Source organism: Meleagris gallopavo, chromosome 3 (genome assembly GCF_905368555.1).
Source record: "Meleagris gallopavo chromosome 3, MGAL_WU_HG_1.1, whole genome shotgun sequence".
Classification (NCBI taxonomy): Eukaryota; Metazoa; Chordata; class Aves; order Galliformes; family Phasianidae; genus Meleagris; species Meleagris gallopavo.
In genome coordinates, this window is record NC_139406.1 from 7,899,809 (window position 1) to 7,923,732 (window position 23,924).

Sequence of the window (23,924 nt, forward strand, 5' to 3'; positions counted from 1 at the left end):
GGCTGTGAGGAGAAAACGGCGCGGCCGGCGCTGCGGCTGCGGCCCGGTTGGGAATTGCGAGCGGGCCCTGAGCGGCGCCCGTCGGTGTGTGCGTGTGCGTGTGCCTGTCTGTGTGTATATATACACACGCGCGCGCACACGCAGACATATATATTAAAAAAAAAAAAAAAAAAAAAAAAAAGCCTCAGGTCCATTTAAAGTTGCAGCCGGAGCGCCGCGCTCATTGGCTCGGGGGGAGCCGGAGGAGCACACGGGGCGAGCAGCCCGCACCGCGACGAGTTGTGCCGGCGCCGCCGCCGCAGCCCCGCCGCCGCCCGCCTCCCCGCGCCTCCTCCAAGATGTGAGGCGGCCCCGGCGCCACGGACCTGCAGGCGGAGGGAAGGGGAGAGCAAGGGCGTCGCTTTCCGTGCCGAGGAAGGGGGGGGGGTTTCGTCGTGACCATGTCTCGCTGAAGTGATTTTTATTTTGTATTTTTGTGTGTCGTTCCCTTCGCATCCGATTTTTTTATTATTATTATTATTTTTTTTCCTCCATCCCCGCACCTCGGATTTATTGCTAGGAGGATCACATTGTGCGGGAAGAAAGTGGGATTACGGAGACCGCCGCGATCAGCCTCCTCCCCCCGAGGATTTTTTCGGTATTTTATTCTTTATTTTTTTATTTTTTTTTTCCGAATCGCCGCGGCCGTAATTCATGAAGCAATCGTCCCTTTTTGCGATCAGAATTTGGATACCAGAATGAGCAAAGAAAGACCCAAGAGGAATATAATTCAAAAGAAATACGTAAGTGCCCGACCCCTTCTCCCTCTCGGTTGACTCTCCGCGCTTTTAGGAAATGGCAGCGAACGTCAACTTCGGGGCCGCCGGGCCGGTGGGGGCCGCGCTGGGCTGCGGGCAGCGCTGACCTCAGGTGACACAACGCGGCGATGGGGAGCGCCGACCCGCCGGCTCCCGGTGGGATCCCACCCTGTGAACCCGCCTTACGCCGGCGAAACCCCGGGTGTGCCTCCCCGGGACCCCCCCCCCAATCCACTTTCACCCCCCCACAGCAGCCCGGAGCCGGCGGCCGAGGCGAAGACATCCGCATTGCGGAGAGAGCGGGGCTGCCCCAGCCGCCGGCTGCGGGACGCGGGGCGGACAAAGCGGTGCGGGGCGGAGGTGCTCCGGATCCCGGCCCGGCGGGCGGCAAGCGCGGTGTGTGCGTGCCGTGCCGTGTGCGTGCTCTCAAGTTGCAACTTCGCTCCAGCACACGCTGCCTCGGGTTTGTCTTTTTTTTTGTTTTTTTTTTTTCCTCCCAATTTATTTATTTATTCCTCCCCCCCTCCACACACACACACACACACTTGTTCCCCCCTTCCATTTTTTATTCCTTGATGATTTTTTTTTTCCCCCCCCTTTATTTTCCTCTTTCATGTTTCCGTTTCCCCTTGTATCTCCCCATGTGTATTTTCCCTTTTATTGACATCCCCGCTGCGGGGCGGGCGGGCGCGCAGCCGCCGGCAGCAACCTGTTGCCGGGGCTGTGACGGAGCCCCCACGGCTGTCGGCCACGCCGCCGCAGCCGCCGCCTCCTCCTCCTCCTCCTCCTCGCCGCCGCCGCCGCCCGGCCAGGTTCGCCCCGCGGCCGTGACGTCACAAAGGGAAGGGCCTACGCGCCGTGGAAGCTTCGTCGGCTCAGCGTTCCGTCGTGACGTCACGGCCGAGGCGGGGCGGGGGTGGGGGGGGAGGCCCCGGGGCGTTGCGGGGCGGGGGCGGCCCCAGGTGAGCAGGTGCGGGGCTGTGCGGAGTGATCCCGTCCGGCCGGCTGAGCGCCGCGTGGGGATAACCTCCAGGTCGTCAGCTCGGTGTGATGCGGCAGCCGGGCAGGTGTCACGCAGGGCTTTTTGTTGTCTGCAGGTGTCTGCCAGCCCACCCTGGCCTGTTTGGTACATCCCGGGAAGCTGACGGCCGTGCCGCATGGCCCGTGGCTATGGGGTGACTGTGGAAAAGAACAGTAACCCATGCTGATAGGGCAGGGCACCATTCCGGGGTGAGCGGACACCCCCAGCTCCGCTAAATGGAGCTCCATCGCATGGCATGCCCTGCGCTGTCGGGACTTTTTGGTACTGTCAGGCTGCTGCCCTCCTTGAGGGCAGATCTGCAGTATGTGTGGAGCAAATCCCGAAAGCAGAAAGGTGATGAGAACAATGGGGTGAGAGCCACATGTGGCCCCACTTGCTGCTTTTCCAGGAGCGGTGGTGAGAAGTTCCCCAAAACTTTGCGTGGCTCTCACAACTGATAAGCCAGGAATGTGGAAATGCACGAACGTCTTTTTATTATTATTTCTGCTCCTTAAAAACACGATCGTTTTTGAAAGAGCTGTGGCTGACACATTCACATCTTGCTTCTCTCTTCACCCTCCTCCCTCTCAAACATCTCTACATATCAAATATTGTCTTTTGGCTCCAGCCTCAGAAAGCTGACAGCTTTGTAAAGCATCACCTGAGAAGCCAGACTGCATTCGGTATGCGCTCAGAATTAATAGTTCTTAAACAGGAAGCTTTGAAGTCTCGACTGTAATTTCACAGATGTGTGTTTTTGTGCTGTTGTACAGCGCATCTTCTGTTCTTCCCTCCCTGTGCCTCCACACGTGGGGCCTGGATGACTGTCCCAACCTGCCTGCCCGGCTCTGCTGGCAGAGCAGATGGTGAAATGCCATTGAGGAGTGGTGTCCTGGCCGTCGCCTTGTGTGCCTCCTCCTTGTCCCTCCTGAGGTGCTGCAAGGTGATTCATGCGGCCTTGGTGTGGCTTGGAAGGAGAGCCACCACAGGGCCTGTCTGAAGCGTGGTAAGCGCTGCCTGCCTGACAGCTCTGGATGTGTAAAGTCCTTCGTAGCCATATCCTTAGGGTCCTGTGGGAAGCACCCTTGCTGGTTATGACCCTCGTGAAGCTGAGTGGCGCTGCTGGGCCCTGGCACTGAGGCATAGTGCCTCCCCTGGAGCTGGAGCACATGGCAGCAACCCTGAGCAGGGGATGTATGCGTGCCCCAGGGCTTCTCTGCGGTGTGGGGTCCCCTCGTTCCCCACTGCCTGCACTGCCTCCCCCTGCCCCACACCGAGGGGAGTTCTGAGCAGGGCCATTTCCTACAATTAGTAATGTAAATCCACTGCTGAGTGAGGGCAAGAGGCATCTTGGTTCAGTGTGCATTGTGTTTTGTTTCAGTATCCTTCTGGAGACTTCTTGTTCTGGCTCTTTTTTGGGCTGGCAGAGACAGCCCCAGCACTGTACCACTTCCATCACTGTAACACACTGAACTCTTTTTTTATTTAGACACATCTATAACTTGAGCTCACGATGTGTGGATGCTGGCCACTCTCAAGATCTGAGTTTGCATTCCTCTTAACCTCCTGCTGGCCTCTTGAGACTAAAGCATTATGTTGTGTGAGGCATGACAGCACGTAACCAGAAAACTAGTAATTCCAATTTTTTTTTTTTTAAATTTATGGCAAACATTTACATTTTGCTGTCAACAAATGCTCTGTGCTGAAATATCAGTAGGTATTCACGGTTCACTCTGACAGACTGCGAGCCAGAAGATGCTGTCCAGAGTGAATTATAGCAAATCAAGGCCCCTGTGAAGACTTTCTAATGTTCATTAAGCACTCTCACCTTCTCTTATGAGGCCTACTAAGCCGGTATTAAAAATATATTACCCGTACCTTTTCTGTAGATGTAGAATAAGTGTTAATGCGATGCATGTTAAAGGGTGGTATGAACGTCAGCTCATTTTGTAGTGTAGCCTCGTTCCCTCCATTTTATTGTTTGATGAAACAGAAAGAGGTCTAAATTACTTGCCTGCAGCTATGCGTTGTAACAGCAGCAGCAATGGAACTGATCTCCTTCTGCAGCCTGGTCCAATATTGTCTCGTGTAGCTTTCGGGCTCTTGCTATGAGGCATGGCATCTACTGTACAGAGGCTGTTTGATGTGGTTCAAACTTTCTTCGACTTTTTTTTTCCCTAATTATGGTTGTGACTATTATATTAGCAGTGCATTTTTAACAGAATTAAAAAAAAAAAAAAGCATTTATGTGTGGATACACTTTTTTTTTTTAAGTGATGATTGTACCCTGCAGCTGATGGAGACCAGTTGATACAGTGATGACTCAGCTGGGGGAGCATTACATAAAGTAGGTCAATTTCAATATCCCATCGACTGAAGCTAAAGAGACTCCAGGTTGAAAATTTGTAATTTTGTTTATGAACATCACCAGTATTTCCTAGTTTGAACATAACTGGGAGTTATTGAGGAGAAGAGAATTTTTTCCCCCCCTTTATACTGTACGGTGACTGCATTCAATCAACTTGAACTTGTAGAGGAAAGGGGAAACGCACCAGCTGCTTACATTTCTGAAGTTTATGGTTTGCAGCACTGGAGTGAAAGAAAGGCTTAAAGGTAATATTTTAATTCAGAGATTGGAAAAGCAGAGACACTTTTATTAATTTTTTTTTTTTTTTAAATCATAAGCATGCAGCTTTTTTGTGATTTAGCAGATGTGGAATTTGCAGAGGAATACATAGGTTGCTGCAGAATCCAAATTTGCATTTAAAACATTCAGTCCTTCGCATGGCTTTCTTCCCAACTATAAATGTAAACCAAGTGTAAATGATGCATTGTTTGCCTTAGTGGGCAGACAGTCTGAAAACAATAGTGCTGATGGATTTGACTGCCTCTGTGTAAGATTAACGGGACATTAACTTTCAAGTCTAATAATGAAAAATTTCAGTGTTGCCAAACCTGAACTTGCCTTAAATGCTTCCTCATGCTGCTGGCCCTGAATGTCCCCGTTCTACTGGGCGGTTGTAAGGATTTAGGTCTTCACTTTCATGCAAAGCCCCTTAACCTGCTGTTCAGAGACATTCAGGACAAAATATACCTCTAGTACAATGGCAAAGTAAATAGTGGGATATGAAATGCATGCACGCTTTTTACACTTACTATTGATTTTTATTTAAGGCATCCTTAAGTGGTAGGAAGCCACTGGGAAAGCTAAAAGCTACAAAATGCTCGTAAAGTTCAAGTCTGGTATACGAGGGGCACTTGGCACTGAAATTCAGATGCCAGAAATAATATGCTCACCATAAGGTATTTGTTCCCTTAAATCTTTGGTGGGTTGTTATGCCTACGTACTACTGCTGGGAATATTGGATGTGGCCCTTGCTGGTTTGCAGGAGGGAGGTTTTGCATGGGAACTCTGTGTTCATTCGCTGGGTGGGTTTCCCTCAGCGTGTCATACAAGCGTTTTCTCAATGAAGCGGTAGGTGCAGGGCTTTAAACCATTTGCCGTTTCACTTGCTCAAGTTTCACACTTTCCCTCTCATAACGACATCCTGTTCTGATGTTGTTCCTTCAACAGGCCAGCCGAGGCCTGGTATTTCCAGTAGTGGGCTGTGGGAAAGGAACAAACCCTTTAATTACAGCCGGGAGGACTTGTTTGAGTGCATGCTGGCTCTCCTCCCTTCCATGTATGCTTTTGTTCATCAGCCGCTTCCTTAGGCGGATGGATGCAGGGTCGAACGCCGTGCAGCACTGCCCTTAAGCTTGCCCCAGACTGGCTGTAGTCATTGGCAGGCCCTGCTGCGTGGCTGTGCTGCCTCTCGAGGCTCCCTGGGCCACGAGCAGAAGGATCGTGTGCGCCTTCCCCATCTGCTCCCCTGCAAAGTTGATCGGATTAATTTATGCTGCTGCAGAAAGCAGCTCAGATGGACCGGCTTGGCTGGGTGTGGAGCAAAGCAAAAATGCTCGCATGGAAATCGTTCCACCCGTGCACGTATCAGATGAGTGGCATCTCCAGCATTTCTGCAGCAAATGTCTCATCCCAGACCGAGGTGTTGTAAGCCACATCCCACAGATTTATCTGGGGGAACAAAGCCTCCTTCAACCACGCATAAAAACGGGCTTGTTTGTGTGGGTAAAAAATGCTTTGAAAACAGAACGTTTTCCTTTTGTTCTAAGGTTTTTCCTATCAGGTACTTCCCTCGATTTGCTCTGCAAAAAGGCAGCCTTCGACCTGTGGCTGTTACTGCATTTACTTCCTAAAAGCTAGAAGGAATGCAAATGTAACATCAAGTTGAGAGACGGTGGTGTGCTGCAGTGCTCCGGGACGGCTTGTGGTATTTGCGTCCCTGTGCTCTGCTTTCAGTTCTTCGAGCGTGCCGTGCTGCTCTGACATCTTTTGCATGACGTGAGGTTTGCAGGAGATGAGCGTGTTTTGGCACACAGGCACTGTGATGACTGGCTAACGATACTTGCAGAGTTCAAGAATAAACCATGGGAGTTCGTTCTGACATAATCTACTAATCTTAGTTTTGCACTTCGGTACTGTTGTCTGAGCCAAGTCGGGATGACTGTATATCACAAGCGATTCATTTTTAGCTTTGCTTGCAGATTAGTACTGAACCAGTTTGTGCTTTCAGATGAATAACAATGGGAGTGATTTTGGAGAAGTTATCAGCTCTCTCCCACCAGTGTGCATGTGGACGTCAGCTAAGTGCTGTTTTTAAAAGAGATTTATGTGAGTGGGCTTGGGTGCGTGTTCCCCAATACTCCTAGGCTTGATATTTTTCTCCTTTGCTGCCCACAAGAGCAGGGCTGTCTTCTCTGCCCTTTCCCACATTTGTATGTCTGGAGGAGAAGCGAGACTTTCTTTTCCCTCTGGGGGTTGTGCTTTTCACTCTTCTGGATAAAAAATCTGCTATGGCTTTGAGTAAACTTCAGTCTCTCACTACTTTGTGCTGCGTTTGGGGGAGTCTGAGAGAGAGAGAAAGCTTTTGAGGCTCCTCAGTGACAGGAATTTGGTTTCCCTTTGGCCCTGGGAACTGCACTGAAGCAGTGAATACCAGTTTCCTTGTGTTTGGGAATGGCCTGCACTTGTGAGAAATACAAAGAGGAACTTGAAGATGTAAAGCATGTAAGTCAGTATTTTTTGAGGTCGCTACTAATAAAGTGGACAGAAACCACGGCTCTCAGACAAGAGTCTGTCCAGAGCTTTGCTTGATGAGATACTTATCATTATTTTTATTAGTTGCTTTATTTAACATACCATTTTTTATGCTGTTCTCATACCAGGACTCTTTGTGCCACAAAAGTACCTCGTCTAGAAATTGCATTTAAAGTTTTAAATTGCTGCAAGCTGCTGCCATATGCTTATGGTTTTTTTTTCCTTTTTATAAGGTGCCTGTTAGGCAGAGTAAGGGGGATTTAGAGAAGGGGCATACTTCCTTCTTTCTCACCTTTTTTATTTCACAGTTATTACTTTCAGCCACTTAGTCCCATTGAGTTCTTTTTGGTACATCAAAGTTGTAAGCCAAATCTCTCAGCTGCAGTGTGCATGCAGAAAACCCTATAATACAAATTTCCAGCCTTGCCTGTATGCCAGATCAATTAACTTCTCAGCTCAAGTCGGGCTGAAAAAAAATAGCTCTGCTTCTGTTTTGGTTTCAGCGATACAAAACTTGGTCCAGACTTTAAGTTTACAAAACTCAAAGCCAAATGAAAGGAACGTTTGCTATTATTGTTTGCAAAGCTGCCCGATAGCTGAGCTCATGTTATGTGCAGATCCTTTTTGGGTGACGTTCCAAGCGGCTGGCCGTAATGGGAATGTTTTTCTTAGGAGGATGACATAGATGGACGCCTGAGATGTGGTTTGCTGATTGATAGTTGCTCTTTTCTCTTCTCCAAGCATGGTGATAATGATGAAAATTCTCATGGCCTGTTGCCATCGTGCAGCCTGGCTTTCTCAGACCAAGGAACATCCCTTTCGTTTTTAGCTAAAATGCAGAAGTTGATGTGTTAAAAGCTGTACTAGACTCGAGTGAGATTGTGAGGAGGAGGAGGAGATCTTTCTCCTGCTGAGACCTTTACATTAAGTTTGAAAAGCTTTTACCAGTGTTAACTTTTTGTTAGTTACTCGACATGTAATGGGGACAGTGGTATCACTTTGTAGAACAAGAAGCTTCCTGTTACTTAAAAGCTGGAGTTACAGCATGTTACAGTAACTGTAGCTTGTGAATTATTTATGACATGGAAGAAATAATGGTTGTCCTAATGGCAAATGATCTGGCTTTTTCTGTCTTCAAGTCTGTCAGTGATGTCCTGAACTGACTGAAAACGACAAAAATAAGTAGCCATAGAGCCCTCTGCTACGATCCCGTTCTCCCTGTCTGTGCTAGGAATGTTCTGCACCAAGCTATTGCATTTTGCTTTTAGTAACAGCCTTGTGGATGTGGAGACCATTGAGCTGCCCCATGCTCTGGCTTTATGATTGCATTATAGCAGCGCTACGCTGGAAGGAGCGGTTTAACCTCCTCCTGGCTGCCAGTTCCCCCTCTCTTCTCCTGGCCAGCATTTGCATTGGGGCTGTACCCATGTTAAGACCAAAGTGACCAAATAAGGTTGAATTTTAATATGGGTTTGCTAGAATTGCAGTTTGTGAGGTAGCGGTAAAAATACGTGTGTTGGGGGAGGTGTCACAGGGACACAAATGAGGTGGCAGGGGAGCAGTAGGATTGCTTCTGTTAGCAATAGTGTGAGCTTCTGTGTGCTGTGAAGTGATGACTAAACAGGAGTCGGGATACGTGGTTTATTTCCTCGCAACCAAAATTAGCATTGCTTATCAGATTTAAGCATTGATCAGGCCTGCGTTTTGCTGTGTGATCCTTCTGGGAACATGCTGAATATTAAATATGGTTGGAAGGAATTTGGGCCACACTGCTGCAAGTGAAGCTGGAGATGTTTGTGTGTGTTTGGTCATAGTTGTGTCATAATCGTCTCCAAAGTGTTAAAATATGTTAGAAGAGAGCTGCTGTTATCATGTGTTATGCTTGCTTAGATGGGATTTGACCAATTTAAAACTGGAACAATGTAAGAAAGAAGGGGAAGAAAATAAAATTGATAACTGTGCTACTGGCAGCTGAGTTCCACTGTTAAAGGTGGTAGAAAAAGCACTCTCAACAAATGTTGTTTGTCATTGCTTTGGAGTGACCTATGGATGCAAACAGGTGCATGCACGTGCTCTCCAGCATGGGAGCTGCTTCCTACAAAGGCCTGCCGACAGAAGGGAGCTCCTCCAGAAATTCCCCATGGCTTTATTTGCTTTCTCTTGTACTACTGAAGGGTGAGTTCTTGTTTTGATTTTCCTGTTAGAAAAACAGACATGGCTATTGCATGTGTGGGTGAACTGAAGTGCTAACATGTTTTGTCTCAGATTCCCAAACAGTGTGAGAAAGCTGAACTATGTCAAATGAAGAAGTTATAAAGGCCAACTTTTCCTTTACCTGTATGATGTGGCATCACACACCTGTTTCTCACCACTGAAGCTTACATTGGGGACTACAGATCTTTCCTGCGTGGTATAGTTCACAGTCTTTTGACCATATCAGTGTAACCAAAATTATCTGTCTTAAGAAGTGATTATGCCAGTACTCCCTCTCCTCTCTTTGGCTTTGCTGTGGATTAAGAGGATGTGGATGGACACCCTAGCTGTTGATCCAGCATGGCACTGTAGTGTGAACCCAACCCAATATAGGAATATTTGCAGTGACATCAGTTGAAGTGCGTGGAGCTGCGAGTTAAGCACATGCTGAAGTGCTTTTCTGGTTTCAAGATTTTACCATTCCTGCTTAAGAGTATGTCTAAGTATTTGCAGGCTGGAATGTTCACTTTTTTTAAGAGCGTTATAGCCATTTAATGGTTTTAATGGCTTTACTGGATGTGGTCTGCCTGTTTGATTTGTGTGTGTGTGTGTGTGTGTGTGTGTGTGTGTGTTAACAGTTGCATTTTATTTTCTTCTTTCCAGTGTATCAATATTTTCTTCAAATGTAATCACTGTTCTTTGTCATCTGTTACTCTTAGCTTCATTATAGTGTACGTGTGTGTATAACGATGGTTTTTTATAGTTCACTTTTTTTTTTCTTCTAGCCTCGTGCTTTTCTCTCTCTCACTTGTGTGTATTTCTCTGATGGGACTCCTTTATTTGTGTTTTCAGAGGAAGCTAGTCCTTAACGAAGCTGCTGCTATCTCTTTGCAGGAAAGCAAGACTCTGCCACTGCAGTATCTTCTTTCTTTTCCTGAAGGCCAAAGGGGCAGGCCCTGAGCAGTTCCTGCAGTTCATTGTTGGGGCAACTCCATGGGAAATACATGGGAAGGGGAAAAATTACACTGCCTCTGCTTGTCTCACAAGCTTGTGCGCACAGTTTGAGCACTGGTTATGGAAAATGCTGGCTGCTGACTGAAGTTATGCAGGGCTCAGCAAACTGAAATAGGCAAATACCACAGAGGAGAAGGAGAACGTGGCCCCTTTTTACAGCACCTTCATAAGCTTTTGGGAAATCAATTCCGGCTGATGAGAGCATTCAGGAAAAGGTAATTGCATAGTTCACATACATTAAAGCTATTATTTATAGAACTTTAACGTACGTTCTCTTTCAGTCAGGAGCAGCATTGTGTGGCACAACTGAGCAGTCCTAAAAATCAGTGCTCAGCTTCCATTATAGAAAGGTTTTCTTTGCAGCCTCTGTTTACCCTTCCAGATAACTAATGATGGTTAGATTTCTCCCAGGCTGAATGGCAGACCAGTCCCAGTGATTTCTGTGCCCTGTTGCTTTGGAGGGCAGGAATATGATTTTCAGCATAAATTTGTTAAGAAAAATACGGGCTCTGAAAGTCTTCCGGGTAATATAATTTCTTTATATTTTACTTAGATTTTCATTATAATACCACTTTAACTGGCTCCTGTGAAAGCTGATGGTGTATCATCAGCTAGGAGAAAATGTGTTTATGATGTAGGTAATCATTTTTCCCCCTCACAAGCATCTTTTCTTATATCCTTGTTGATTCCTCTTCCTTTTGTGGTGTAATTTTAAGCCCATTACTCTCGCAGTCAAGAATGCAGTAAAACTAATTCCCTGTGGGCATTTTGGAAATTACCGGTTCACTAATTTGGATGGAGGAGAGCGAAGGGAGAAACTGTTATTTCTTCTCTTCACCAACTTGTCTCAGATCCTGCCAGGGATGAGTCTGTCATTTTCTCCCCTTAGAGACAGCCCATCTGTTAATGCAAAATATCTCTTGGTCTGCCCATGCCTGATGACTGCTCAGCCCGTTCCTGCTGGGCTCTGTTGCCCACTCTGAAGGGGACTGGGACCAGCATTCCTGTGAGCACGCCTATCTGTGTGTAGCCTGCTTTCTCCCTGGCATAGCATTGAGTTGACCACAGGGATTCCCCAGCAAAGCTTGTTATCTCTGAATATGTTTTGCTGAACGTGCTTTTGCTTCTTTCTTTTGGTCCTGCTGTTGTTCCCATTTAACAACCACATGTAGTTACGTGCTACAGCTGAAGGGTTGTCTGGACATCAGTGCTGCAGAATCCATCTTCGTGTGTGCTCTTTTCAGAGGCACTTCAGAGAGTTGTCTTTTTCATCACTGGCATATAGAAGCATGTCTGCAGCTACATTTGGAACTTAGGGAAGCGTGAGTGTGCTCAGCTTTGGAGAGCCCACCTGCCGTCCAGTGCTGTTTGTGAAACCAAGGTTAGTGTCACATGAGAAAAATGGCTGGGATGTAAATCCATGGCTGGAGCCCTGCTTGTGCAGAGTGCATCTTGTCCCGTGTTCCCAGTTAGGTCCTGCCTCTGTCCCTGTCTTTAGCCATCTCAGCAATATCTTTGCTGCTTTTACTTTTGTTTTCTCCTATGGTTGTATGCTTGTAGTTTTCAGAAGGTCATTTACAGCTTTGGTAATGGGCGTGATATTTAGCAGAGAAGTGCTTCTGCATCTTTACAGTGGAAAAATACTTGAGCTCCCTGTACCTTGGAAGAAGACTCTCAAGATGTTTGTTCAGACATGCTTTTGAAGGTGTGCTGATACTCGTGTATGGATGATTTATCACCGTTCATTGGTTTCCATGGAGCAGTCAGTCACGTCTGTGATGAAGGTTATCCTTTTCCCTTAAATGGTTTCATGCTATTGCACTACTTCCTTCCTCTTTTTCATGCTCCTCAAATTTTCAGATATTTTTTCCCATGAGAAAGACCTGGTATTTTAATCAGGAACCCACGTGTTGCAAAGCTGAAGCTGAACAGCTTTGAAAACTCATTATTCTCTGGAAGAATGACATTGAGATAGCTTTCCAGATTTCCAATCCACTGACTTTCTTAGTAATTAGATCACCTCCTTCAATGAAAGTGAGGGTCTTCAGTCAGTGTGAGGGAGTTAATATGTTGTTTAATTTCGACACACATGGACAATGTTAAGCCGATGCAGACTAGATATAAGAAAAGGAGAAAATAGTAGATGATCTCTTGAGGCAGTCCTTTTAAAAAAGAATTAATATCTGATAAATTTTTCAGTATTTAAGAAAGAAGGTTGAAAAGCTGGCATTATTTGAGACAAAAGACTGTAAGACCAACTCTGGCCTGCTGTTAAATTTGAAATGAGGGCAATGTCCAGTCAGGAAAGTCTTGGTCCTGACAGTGTTTCTCAGGGCTCCTATAACTGTCCTAGAGAAGTGAACATGAAGCTGTCAAAAAAATGGTTTTCAGTGTGTATCTTCTAGATAGCTGTCATTTGCATGAGTCTTGTTGCTTTTTTTTTTTAAATAATTTAAGTCAATTTGGTGGTTTGTTCACGTGGGAAGTCCCTAGAGAGAAATGAAAAATATTTCCACAGCAATGTATCTCTTAGGTTCTTGAAGGTGTATCAACTCTCAGAGTTACCAGTAGCAAAACCTGAGCTGTCTTCTTGTATCCATACATTTTGTACTCACAGTATATGCCAGAGCAAGATGTGTTGTGATACAGCTTCACTAAATGATGCTTTCCAGCGCCTGACTTGCCTAATGCTGAGCTAGGTAAGCTGTCCCAGCTCGCTGTACTGGCTCGAAGCATGGCAGGTTAACTGTTCTTCCTGTAGAAAGTTCCTGTGCCTGGCTTTTGCTGGGCTGGACTGGGTTGAAGATCTGCTTTATTGTCCCTTATGAAACGTTACCTCTGCCCGAGTGTTCTTGGCACGGCAAGTTGCCTTGTTATCATCCGTTTCACTTTGTGGTGTGGAGCAAATGTTACTAGAACTTAACTGTTTGCATTTGGATGACTATTACTGTTGTTAAAAAAGTGGTATAAGGTTGGTTGCTCACTGATTTATGCTTTTTGGCCCTCTTCCAAGACAAAACTAACTTCATTACACAACACTTTCAGAACAGTACAGAGTTGTCCATTTATTTCCTTCAACTGTTACCAAGCTGACAACTTGCCTTTGGAGGGTCATATATTCAAAAGCTGCCAATTGGATCTTGCTTCATTTTAGCCAAACGTGGCACAGAGCCTGAAGTTCATTCCCTTGCCTTGGTTTTTTTCTTGATTTTTTTTTTGTCAGCCTTCTGCTCTCTTCACCCCTCCTTCCACTTCCCTTCCACTCATTTCGCCTTGCTCATAATTCTGAAGCCCTAAGAACTGAGACAGTGCCACAAATGAAAGGAATGAGTTTCTGTTGTTGTTGCTGCCTGTAATTATGGTTTCTCTTAATAAGACATGAGTTTCTCTGGCTATATCACTTCTGCATTGTGGAGAAACAGAGAGGTTTAAATTGGTCACTGGAAAATGTTTTTTGTCTTGCCTCTTCTGGTAACCATCTCTAAGCTATGTGCTGATTTCCAAATTGCTCCTTGTGACTTGTTTTCCTTCCCATGCTTCATCAGTGCTCTCTGCTGCTTCTTCAGCACCTTTACTCTAGAACTAGTCAACATTTGGGAGCCTGAGGGAAGTCATCATCATCTGGAAGTCTGCATATTCAGCTGAATGTTCTGCTAGAAGGAGAAGAAACGCAGAAAAGAGAAACCACACACAGTATCTGCCTGTGTACTCTTTGAGATTAGGAAGTGTATTTCTGCCGTGATGCCCAGAAAACCGGTTTCCTTACGCTGAGGAGCTGTGATGACAGCTTGAAAAACTGTTTGTGGTGGTGGGATAGCACCTTGCATTCTTCTCAGTGCTTTATGCAACTCAGCTACTCGTTTTGCGTGTCTTTGTGCATTCTTGGAAAAGTACATACTTTCATGATTCGGTCTTAAATAAGTGCTTTTAACAACTAAGCAAGATGAGCTGAATATTCTCTTTTGCAGACAAAGTCTGTGCAGATGTTAGCTGCATTTGCCCAAGGTCGTGTGGTGCAGCTGTAGGAGAACTGGGGTCAAAATGGAAGCCTATAAGCATGCATCTTCCTTGTAGCACGTGTTGTAGACAACTTTGTTTGGATCCTCTGGCTTTTCTTTTAAGGACAGTGGTAAACGCAATGAAATAATTGAGTTTCAGTTCTAAAACAGTGTATTTGGCATATGAGAGCTCCTTTCCATTAATTACTTACAAATGTCCTTTTCTAACTAATTCCCAAATCTTTTCTCACTTCACAATTATGTGCCTGTGAACTGGAAAAATAATGTCATCTATCCCTAAGTAGATACTGCTATTTAATGTGTCAAGCTGCGTGCTGAGTCCCAAAAGAATGGTATCTCAGGAAAATGTGCCTCCATTTCCTCCAAAGGTCTCTCAGATTCGATCTGATCTCAAGATGGGCAATTTTGGTAGTTGGTTTAAAGGCTAGCTGTTTGTACATTCGTTTTACAGAAGTTTGTTTTATAACTTTAATGGGCATTATTTCTTAATTTCACTTTGTTTCCTACTTAAACAATATTCAGTAATTACCTGATTCACTGCGGTTGTGTGCAAATGAAATGACAAAATCTGTTGTGAATTAGCAATCAATATGAAATCTGGTGTCAATTAGCAATCAATGTGGTATCCATATTTTTAAATGTTATAAATTGCCTATTAGGGCTAATTTTACAGGGCGTCTCTATCTCAGTTTGTAATGCAATGCAGACTATTTTACAATAATGCCTAGGTTAACAATGATAGTCTTGCTGTATTGTGCAAAAAAGGCTTCTGTGCAGACCCAGCTGGGTTTCAGGCTTAATTCATTGCTCTATGGTGGGATCACCACAGCTGCTGTGGGGCCTTTACAAATGCAAAAAAGCTGTCAGTGTTTGTTTCATCAGATGCATAAGTGATGAGGCCAAGTTGAGGAATCCATTCCAGCGCGCGGTGCGCATGCTGTAGGCATTGTTTACAGAATTAGTGTCTTAATGCTTTAAAATACTTGGTACGTAGTTTGCCTCGGAGCAAAATATTTTAGGAGTAAGATCGTTTTGGGACCCTCTTTGGCCTCTTTGGTGATCATCTGCCAGCGCTTGACCTGACTCGTGTGTGAGTGTGTGTGTGTGTTACTGTGCTGTACCTGGTTTGGTTGTGAGTAATTTGCCTCTCTTCCTGCCTCGTTCATGTGTGTGTGTGTTTTTTTTTTTTTTGCTGCCTGAACTTTATTGCAAGCAAACACAATTAAATGATTGCAAAGCTTTAATGCAGGGTGTTTTTCTTAAGTGTAAGCAGGACGAGTTGCGCGCGGTCTCCTTCAGCCCCCAGAAGTCAGAGCGTTTCTTTGGGCTGTCAAGGCTGAAACAAGGTTCCTTCCAGCCAATTAGAGGATAACGCTGATTGGTTTCAGAGGGTGCCTCTTAAGAATGCAAAGCATGCCTGTGCTGTGGGGCTGAGCTTGGATCCTGCACCAACGCGAGCCTCCTTTGCTCAAGGCCCCAGGAATGTAACACGGAGCGGAGCTTTTGCTTACATAATGCCAGGCTGGCTTTTTGGAGAGGAGATGGGGGCTGTTTGGTTCTGAAATCGGTTCTCCCTGCAGTGTTCATGTGATCTTTTTGTCTTTGTTGCAGTCTGCTGGCTGCGTGCGTGAGGTTTCATTAGGGCACGCCACCGTTCCCGTATCATGTAACTCCACTGGTAATAGGCATTGCAGGAATTTCAACTAATGCGCTGGTTAAGCCGTCGCCGCTATGATTTTATTAAATGTGCTTGCAGCATGGAATTTTGCTAATGCTGCAGTGATCTGTTATGCAAATTGAATGGAAGAATGGGCTGGTGGGGATTTGTTTTCTGCGTATTGGAGACCCATCTTTTTTCCATTTGGAAATGAAACGAGTTAAATAGTGCTGGGGAAATGCTCGCGCAGCCCTCAGCTCCCCGGTTGGGGAGCATTATTGTCATCTGCAGGGCCAGGCTTGATTTGTGGGGAGGCACGTCTGTCTGCAAACGTGCTCGCTGCCTGCCAGGGCTCCAGTGGGCATGTGCCGGGCGGGCTGAGCAACGTGAGTTTGGAGCAGCAGAGGCACGGCCGTGCACAAATTAGATTATGAGATTTATTCTGGCTGCTCGTCATGGCTGGGCAGAACCGCGGTCGTGCTCAGCTCTGCTGCTGCAATGCAGGCAGATTCCTGCGCTGGGCAAATGGTGCCTTGCTCAGCGTGCGGCTGGTAGCATCCCTGTTAGTTGGTGAAATGGTGCGGGAGTGCTGCTGCTGGTGCAGGCCAGGTTGTGCTCGAAGCTGCCGTTTCTCGTGTGCTGGATAAGCTCTGGCTTGAGCTGAGGCTTTCCTGCTTACTACTGGGTAATTGTCAGGCTTTGCTTATGGACTACAGCAGAAACAAAAATAAAAAATGCCGCTGAGATTTTATGTGTTGGTTCTGAGGTGCTTTCGTTTCATAAGGGAATTTACATGAAGAAATAAAAAACCACTGCAGAGCTTTATTTCAGAAGGAATGTCACGCTGCTCTGAGTAAGCTTGAGTTGGAGCTGCTTCACGCGAATGTATTTTAAACAAAATGAAATCATCTACAGTATAATTTCTTCTTTAAAAGCATGTATTGTTGTATAACAGGGCTTAAAAAAAACCTCCAGTTTTGAGCCAAATCAACTTTGTGGTTTCTCGTTGCCCTTTGGGTTGCTGGTACTGTGCCAAATTGTGTTGCTAAAGAAAACACTTCAGTACTTACGCATAGCCCTGGGTTTAGCTGCCCTGAAAAATGCAGTAGTAATGTTTTAGGTATAAGAAGCGCTTCTTAAATTCTTTATTATGATTTCCCTCTGCTCTGATATGTTAAGCCACTAATGAGGAAATAATGGAAATTAGGACTCAGCCTTGTAAAAGCATTGGCAGTGGAAGTACCCTTGTCAGCGTGAATGCTGATGCTTGCTATGCCCAGTCTGGAATGTATTTTGTCATACGAGGCCATGCTAAGCAATTGTCCCCTTGTTGATGAATTGGTTCTTGATAGAGATTCAGAAGAGCTTGTTTTAATTAGGCTTTGTTTGAAAACGTGGCTCTATCTGCTCACGAGGTTGGTGTTACTTCCCTGTGGGCTCCTCCCAGTGCCAGCTCAAAATTGCTGGACTCTTGCTTTTAAGCATACTAATTCTCCTGTCCTGTTTGTGTGAGACAGAAACAACTGCGTAGCAAAGACTTAATATGTTATGTTAGGAAAAAATGTAATAAAATACCATAAAGAAGGGCCCAGAAGCAATATCTCAAAACATCACCGCTGGGCGGTTGGTGTTTTGAGATATTGGAGTCCAGATGAGGAGCATGGAGCCTCACGGAGTGTCACTGACTATTGCTGAGGCTCTCCAAGCAACAAGTAGGTCTTTGGAAGGTGGTGCTGAGCCCAGAAAGCACCCACGTGTGCTTTTTGAGGTAATACGTGGGGTTTTTCTCCAGTCACTCCGTCACCAGCGTGCTCCCTCCTTTCCTGGCAGTTAAAACATAGGAGGGAGAGCATCTTGGCTGACGGAAAGCGTGTTGATACGAGGCTGCTTCTGACTGAGGGCAGTACAAAACAAACTCTGAAAATCTTTCAGATGTTTTAATTAAAAGTGATGGAAGTGGAGAATTAGAGCTGCTTCTGCGCTAGGGCAGCGTATTCAAACACGCGGCTTAACCAGTCAGACTGCAAGGTGGAAAATGCTAGAGATTGTATATCTGAATTAAGCAATTTTAATTTGGTCTTTCATCTGTGTCATTACTGAGGGATATCCTGCAGGCTGGTTTAATGAACTCAATCTAGAGGTGTGTAGAGGCACATCTCTTTGCTTGACAGCAGCAAGATGGCATGCTATGACTGGCAGACATATCTTCAGCTCGTGTAATTGTCTGCTCTTGTCATCTGATGACAAATGGAGTGATGATCATATTAAACAACAAAAAAGTTCAAAGTAACACGAAGGCTCTGAATAAACTCCTGGAATCAAAGAGGTTCTCACATGACAGCATGTCAGAATGGGTATTTTTAGCCAGAATTAATGCAGCTATAGGAAACTCCCCTCCCCCCAGAAGCGTGTCTGCACAAAGTGGGATGCAGGCAGAATTTGTAGCTGAAATTCCCCGCTTCCTACAGGTGTGGGAGCTTGTCTTGTCAGCTCTTGGCTGTGTCACACATGCACACATGCGAGTGAGGAAACCGCCCCGGGTTAGCAGTTTGGAGATGGGGAAGAAAAAAAAAAAAGCAACTTAGCAACTAAAGTTAGTTTGTTGACTGGCAAATCTTTTTTTTTTTTTTTTTTTTTTCTTTTTTTCTTTTTTTTTTTCTTTTATTTTGGAATGAGCCTCTTCCAAAACCAGATGCAATAAGGATGAGATCATGCAGAAAAACTTCATCAGGATCTGAGCATAGTTTGGAGTTTGGCGAATGTTTTTGAGGGAAATAGAAATTCCCTTGTTTTCCCCTTTATCTGTTCAGTTCTCCACCTGCCATGGGTACGAGCTAATGCGCTGCTGTGCATTATGGTGTGAGGTTTGAAGGCCTGCTGCAGAAACTGTCCTTGAGATTAGGCTGAAGTTAAGCATCCTATTAAGAAAAATATTTTTCCTTTTGTGAATAGCACGATCCTGCAGACAGGAAACACCCTTCTGAAAATTCAGGAAAGTTGTTTTGAAACCAAATGCAGCTTTATTGGGTAAAAGGAGCTGCAAAGTCAAGAGCTATGGGTGACAGCAGCTTTGTTTCCTTTTTGCTTAGGAACTGGGGCTGTGGAAGAACCACGGGGAGAAAATGAGTGATACAGAACAGATAGAACATCAGTTTTACTCACTTCTTAACCCTTGAAGTTGCGCTTTGTCAGGCTGGTATCTTTGTCAGTTTTAGTTAAGATCCCCCACCCTGCCCCTCTTTATTTTAGGTAATCTTTCCGTTTTGTGACAAAGGGGAAAAAGACGTTTTCAGCAATTAAAAACCCACATACGCTACATTGTATGGACAGAGGAAAAAATTCTGTTCCAAAAGCAGCACCTCTTCATTGCTGTTCTCCAGAAAGGCTTTTTTAGGGCAGCTGCCCTGGAGCTGGGTGCTGCTGCTGCAATGGAACGTGGAGTTTGTGGCAGCGCTCATGGCAAGGCTCGTTTTAAAAACAGCCTTTTTCCTTCTCTGTAAAGGCTTTTTTTCCATTGTTGTGTTAGTAAGTGGCAGCAAGATGCTTTGTCGTCGTGATTTCTGAAGTATCCTTCCTTTATTTTTGTATTTGAAATTTTTTACTATGGCTCTGCAGAGGTTTAATTGCACTGAGATCAGCGCTTTGCACATGTAGACCTCATTAGCTGCTACAGCTGGGACTCTCAATTTCAGCAAAAAAAAAAGTGGTCTTAGTCAAAAGAGTGCCTACATAAAAATAGCACCGTGCTACTCAACAGTTAAATGTACGTGAAATATGTCACTTAACTAAATCTGTGTGCATTAACTCTCTTAATGCGTTGACAGAGCTTATTTTATTGTCCCTTTTATTCTTTACATGGTACAACGTCCACCTTCTGCAGAAATTCATGTAGTTACAGTTACTGCTTTGGTACGAGTATGAGTAAGGCCGGATCTGTATCAAGAAAATATGTTCTGCTAGAAAGGTTAATTTTAATTCTGCACCTGGGTTTGGACACAGCTCTCTGCCCATTTTCTAGAATGTACTACTGTAGTGTTTTCCCACACAGAAGAGAGGCCAAAGAGCAGGGTTTGTTTTCGATTAATGCTTTTTTGAACGCTGAAGAATCCCGAATTTTAGAATTGTTGTCGGGAAAATGGTTTGGTTTGCCGTCTGAGCAACAAAAAAATAGTTCGACTCTTTTTGTACCTGTACGTTTTGATGTTGTGGGCTGTGGATTGCTGGTAAACCTGGCTTCCACATTGCTGATAAAGCTGTGTTCTGAGTCTGAATGCACTATCTTTGCTCTCTTCTCCTTTAGTAGAGATGAAAATTCAGGGGTAGGGCTGATAAAGCTTGAAAAAGGCATTAAGCTAGTTGGCCTTACTTGCTCCTTTAATTCAATACCTATTTTTTTAAGCCAGAGTTGCGATACAGCATTTTTCACACAGAGGGTGTTGAGGTACTGGAACAGGTTGCCCAAGGAGGCTGTGGATGCCCCATCCCTGGAGGCATTCAAGGCCAGGCTGAATGTGGCTCTGGGCAGCCTGGTCTGCTAGTTGGCGACTCTGCATGTAGCAGGGGGTTGGAACTGGATGATCATTGTGATCCTTTTCAACCCAGGCCATTCTGTGATTCTAAGATTTGGGCCACTTTCAGGTGACAGGGGAGATGGAGAAGAGGAAAGATGGAAGTGGCTGAGCCCATGCAGAAGTTATAAATTTTCTATGAAGTATGCTATGGGAGTAGAGGATGGCTCTCTGCCTCTCCCAACAAGGCAGCAAGGGGAAGAGCTTGCCAGCTCTTAAATCTTCTGTCTTCCTTTTGACTGTAGAAAGAAAACATTTGGAGAAGGTAGAGATGTTGTCTTCTGAGGCACTGGAAAGTAATATGTTTGCTGGGATAAGCAGGCAACTTACAGTACATCTCAACAGTGATTTCCATATAGGTTTTAATCTGGGAATCATTTATATGCGAGCTGGTGTCCTACACAGGGTGGATGCTGTTAACTGGCTTGCCAGCACTCTTGGTTAGCATCACTCATCAGCTACTTGTGTAATTGGCCTGTGTTGGTTAAAGTGATTGCACAGCATCTTTCAACTGAGCAGCATAGACCTGGAGGTAGCTGATGATGGGGGAGAAGGAGATCTCAGTGAGAAGAGATTGCTTGGCCTCAAAATGACCATCTGACACATAATGACAAGAATAGATTGCAACCAGTGCTGCAAGCCTTGTCATAAGTATTAGTTCAGGGCTGTGTAAACAGATGTTAGTCTGTTAAATAATTAATTGATTCCTAAAAAGAATATGCTGGACCTTTCCTTCTTTCCTCTTCATCCTATCTCTTGCCCTCAGCCCTTCACAGAAATTGTTTGACAATTTCAGTGTAAAAATGCATCTCCAGACTTTCAGGCGAGGCTTAGGGAATCCTTAGCCCTGTAGTTGATACATTATGGGGTATCAACTGGCATTGCATTTCACAGCGCCTTCCATCACTTCACGGTATGTAATGTGTAGATATTTTGGGGGAGGAGGATCTTTCCTGTAGACAGCACTGTTTAATCAAAACGTCAATAGCTGGTAAGATGTGGCATTAGGATTAGTCTCTGCCCTGACCTGCAGAGCACGGGTTGAGTGCCTGAAGGATCTAAGCAGTTCAGCCAGAACACCTCTGCTGCCTACTTCAGTGTCATTTATAGAATTTTGAACTGTGTGCTAAGGAAGAATAAAGTGAACATAAATGTATTATTGCTCCTATTATAACACTTCAGTAGGATAAAGAGAGAGAGAGAAACTTCAATAGCTCTGATGATAGCCTGCCAGAGTAAATGTTGGCTCAGAAGCAACTGTGGTAACATAGCTTTTTCTATAAATCTGTTTGCGTTAAGCAAGTAGAGCAGGGCCAGGCTGAGAAGTGAGTTTGCTTGCAGTGGCTCTTCTGCAGCCCTTGGGGCTGAGCAGGTCAAGTTGACGACCTGTCAGCCTCCCCACTTGCAATAGGGTTTGTTTAGCAAAAAGGGCTGTCTGTGCAGGAGGGATTGTGCACTTATACGTGGAGCTTACTAATATCACGGCAAAATAAATTTAATAGAAATTACGTGGTCTGAAGGATGCGGGCTGCCGTGTGTCTGGGTCTTTGCTGTCTGACATCTGGCTTTGCTTCTGGATTTGTGGGTGTGAGTTCAGCATTTGTCTGGTCTTACAGCTAAGATGCTCTGCTGCTTTTAGGACTATATAAATAGAGGAGCTGTTTATAGACAGCTTCTGAAATACAGGGGGAAATGAACATTTTTAGCATTTTAATTTGAAACACGTGTGTATGTGAGTTAAAACCTTATTTAGTCTCTTTTGGTATCAGAGGGAAAGAAACCATCTTATTGCGTTCAGCCCATTCCCAAACCCTCACTGCCAGTGGCCGTGGTGGTGGCAATTACTCAAACCTTGCTGAACAAGAAATTTGCTCCTACTTCTCATTCCTTTAAGCCGGTGGTGGAAGGGAGAGGCATTGGAGTGTTCTTAAACACTTCCTAGCACCAGTTTGTCCAGCTCAAAGGTATTTAAATAGGAGAGGGAGGTGTAATCTAAAGGTGGGAAACTTTCATCAGGTATGAAGGTAAACTGGAGACTGCTTGATCTTAGGTTAAACTGTGATTGCTGCACCAAATGATCTGCTTGTTTCTGCTCCGCTGTAGGGAGAAACCAAAAGAACCTGGAAGTAAACCGGGTACAGAAACAAGACGAAACAAACAACGTTAGCAGTAGCCAACAGGAGTTGAATGGGCTTGGCCTGAGCTAGAAAGGAAATACAAACATTGATTCTGGAGATGCCTTTGGTCTTGGATCCGTGCATCTGTTCAAATTTCAGTTGTAAGGTGAGATCTTCCTCTGGTGGAAACAGGCAATTGAGTTTTAATAGACCTCTCTACATTCCTTCAGTTGGAATTCTTTGCTCCCTGCCCCATGTGCCAACGAGTATGTAGGCAATGCTGTGACAGTGTCTGGGGGGGGAGAGGGTGAGTGAGAATGAGATGGAAGGGGCAGCTGGGAGATGTGTATGCATACAGAAAGAAAATACATTGTAAAATCTTTTCAGGTGGAGGACACTTAGTAAATATAGATGGTTAAATCTTAGCATCATAAAATGTTGCTGTTTGAGAATCAACTGTAGCAGAGAGCATTTGTTGAAGCTGAACTGTTGTGGTATTGTTTAGCTTGTGCACACCCCTTCCTAATAAAACGTGTCAGTACTATTCTTTGTTAGTTTGGTTTCCTGCCTCTCTCTTTCTTTTTCTACTTTCTAGTTGGAGACAGGATTACAGTCCTGGGAACCTCTGTTTTGCACGTGTCTGTGCACTGGTCACGAAAAAGCAATCACTGTAACTCATAAATATATGTGCACTCATCCTCCAAAGACATATAAAACATATTTGAGCTATAAGGCTGTACAAACATTAAGCAATTTGATGACGACATACAGACCACAAGGGGGAAGCTTGACTGGCTCCTTCTCTTTAGAAACTGGAAATGTTTGCACGGCCTTGTTGCTCAGCTCAGTTTCCTTATTGATAGATAGGTAGTTAGGTATAAAAGATTTGAGTGAACCACTTTCTTGAGCTTTATATAGTATTCTCAATCATAGGTTCACCAAGGTTGGCAAAAGATGTCTAAAATCATCTAATCCAACAATTCACATACCACCAATATTGCCCATTCAACCATGTCCCTCATTACAACATCTAAATGTTTCTTGAAGCCCTCCAGCAGTGGTGATTCCACCACCTCTGTGGGCAGCTCGTTCCAGCACCTGACCCCTCTCTCAGAGAACTATTTTCTAACATCCAATCTGAATTTCCCCTGGTGCAGCTCAAGGTCTATTGCTAGTTGTGCAGGAGAAGAGGCTGACCTTCAGTTCCCACAGCTTCTCTTTAGGTAGCTGTAGAGAGCAATAATGTCTCCCCTGAGTCTCCTCTTCTCCAGACTGAACAATCCCAGCTCCCTCAGCTGCTCCTCATAAGACTTGTGCTCCAGACCCCTCACCAGCTTCACTGCCCTTCTCTGGACGCGCTCCAGGGCCTCAATGTCTTTC

The 23,924-nt window shown here is 45.1% G+C and overlaps 1 protein-coding gene across 1 annotated transcript in view; it reads left to right on the plus strand.

The window, feature by feature from the left end:
• Positions 1–36: 36 nt before the first annotated feature.
• Positions 37–23,924, plus strand: part of JARID2 (jumonji and AT-rich interaction domain containing 2) — a 204,875-nt gene continuing 180,987 nt past the window's right edge. Inside the window, exon 1 of the mRNA XM_085220153.1 lies at positions 37–782. Within this exon, the coding sequence (XP_085076279.1) occupies positions 738–782 (45 nt within the window). The 5' untranslated portion in view covers positions 37–737. The remainder of the gene's footprint in view (positions 783–23,924) is intronic.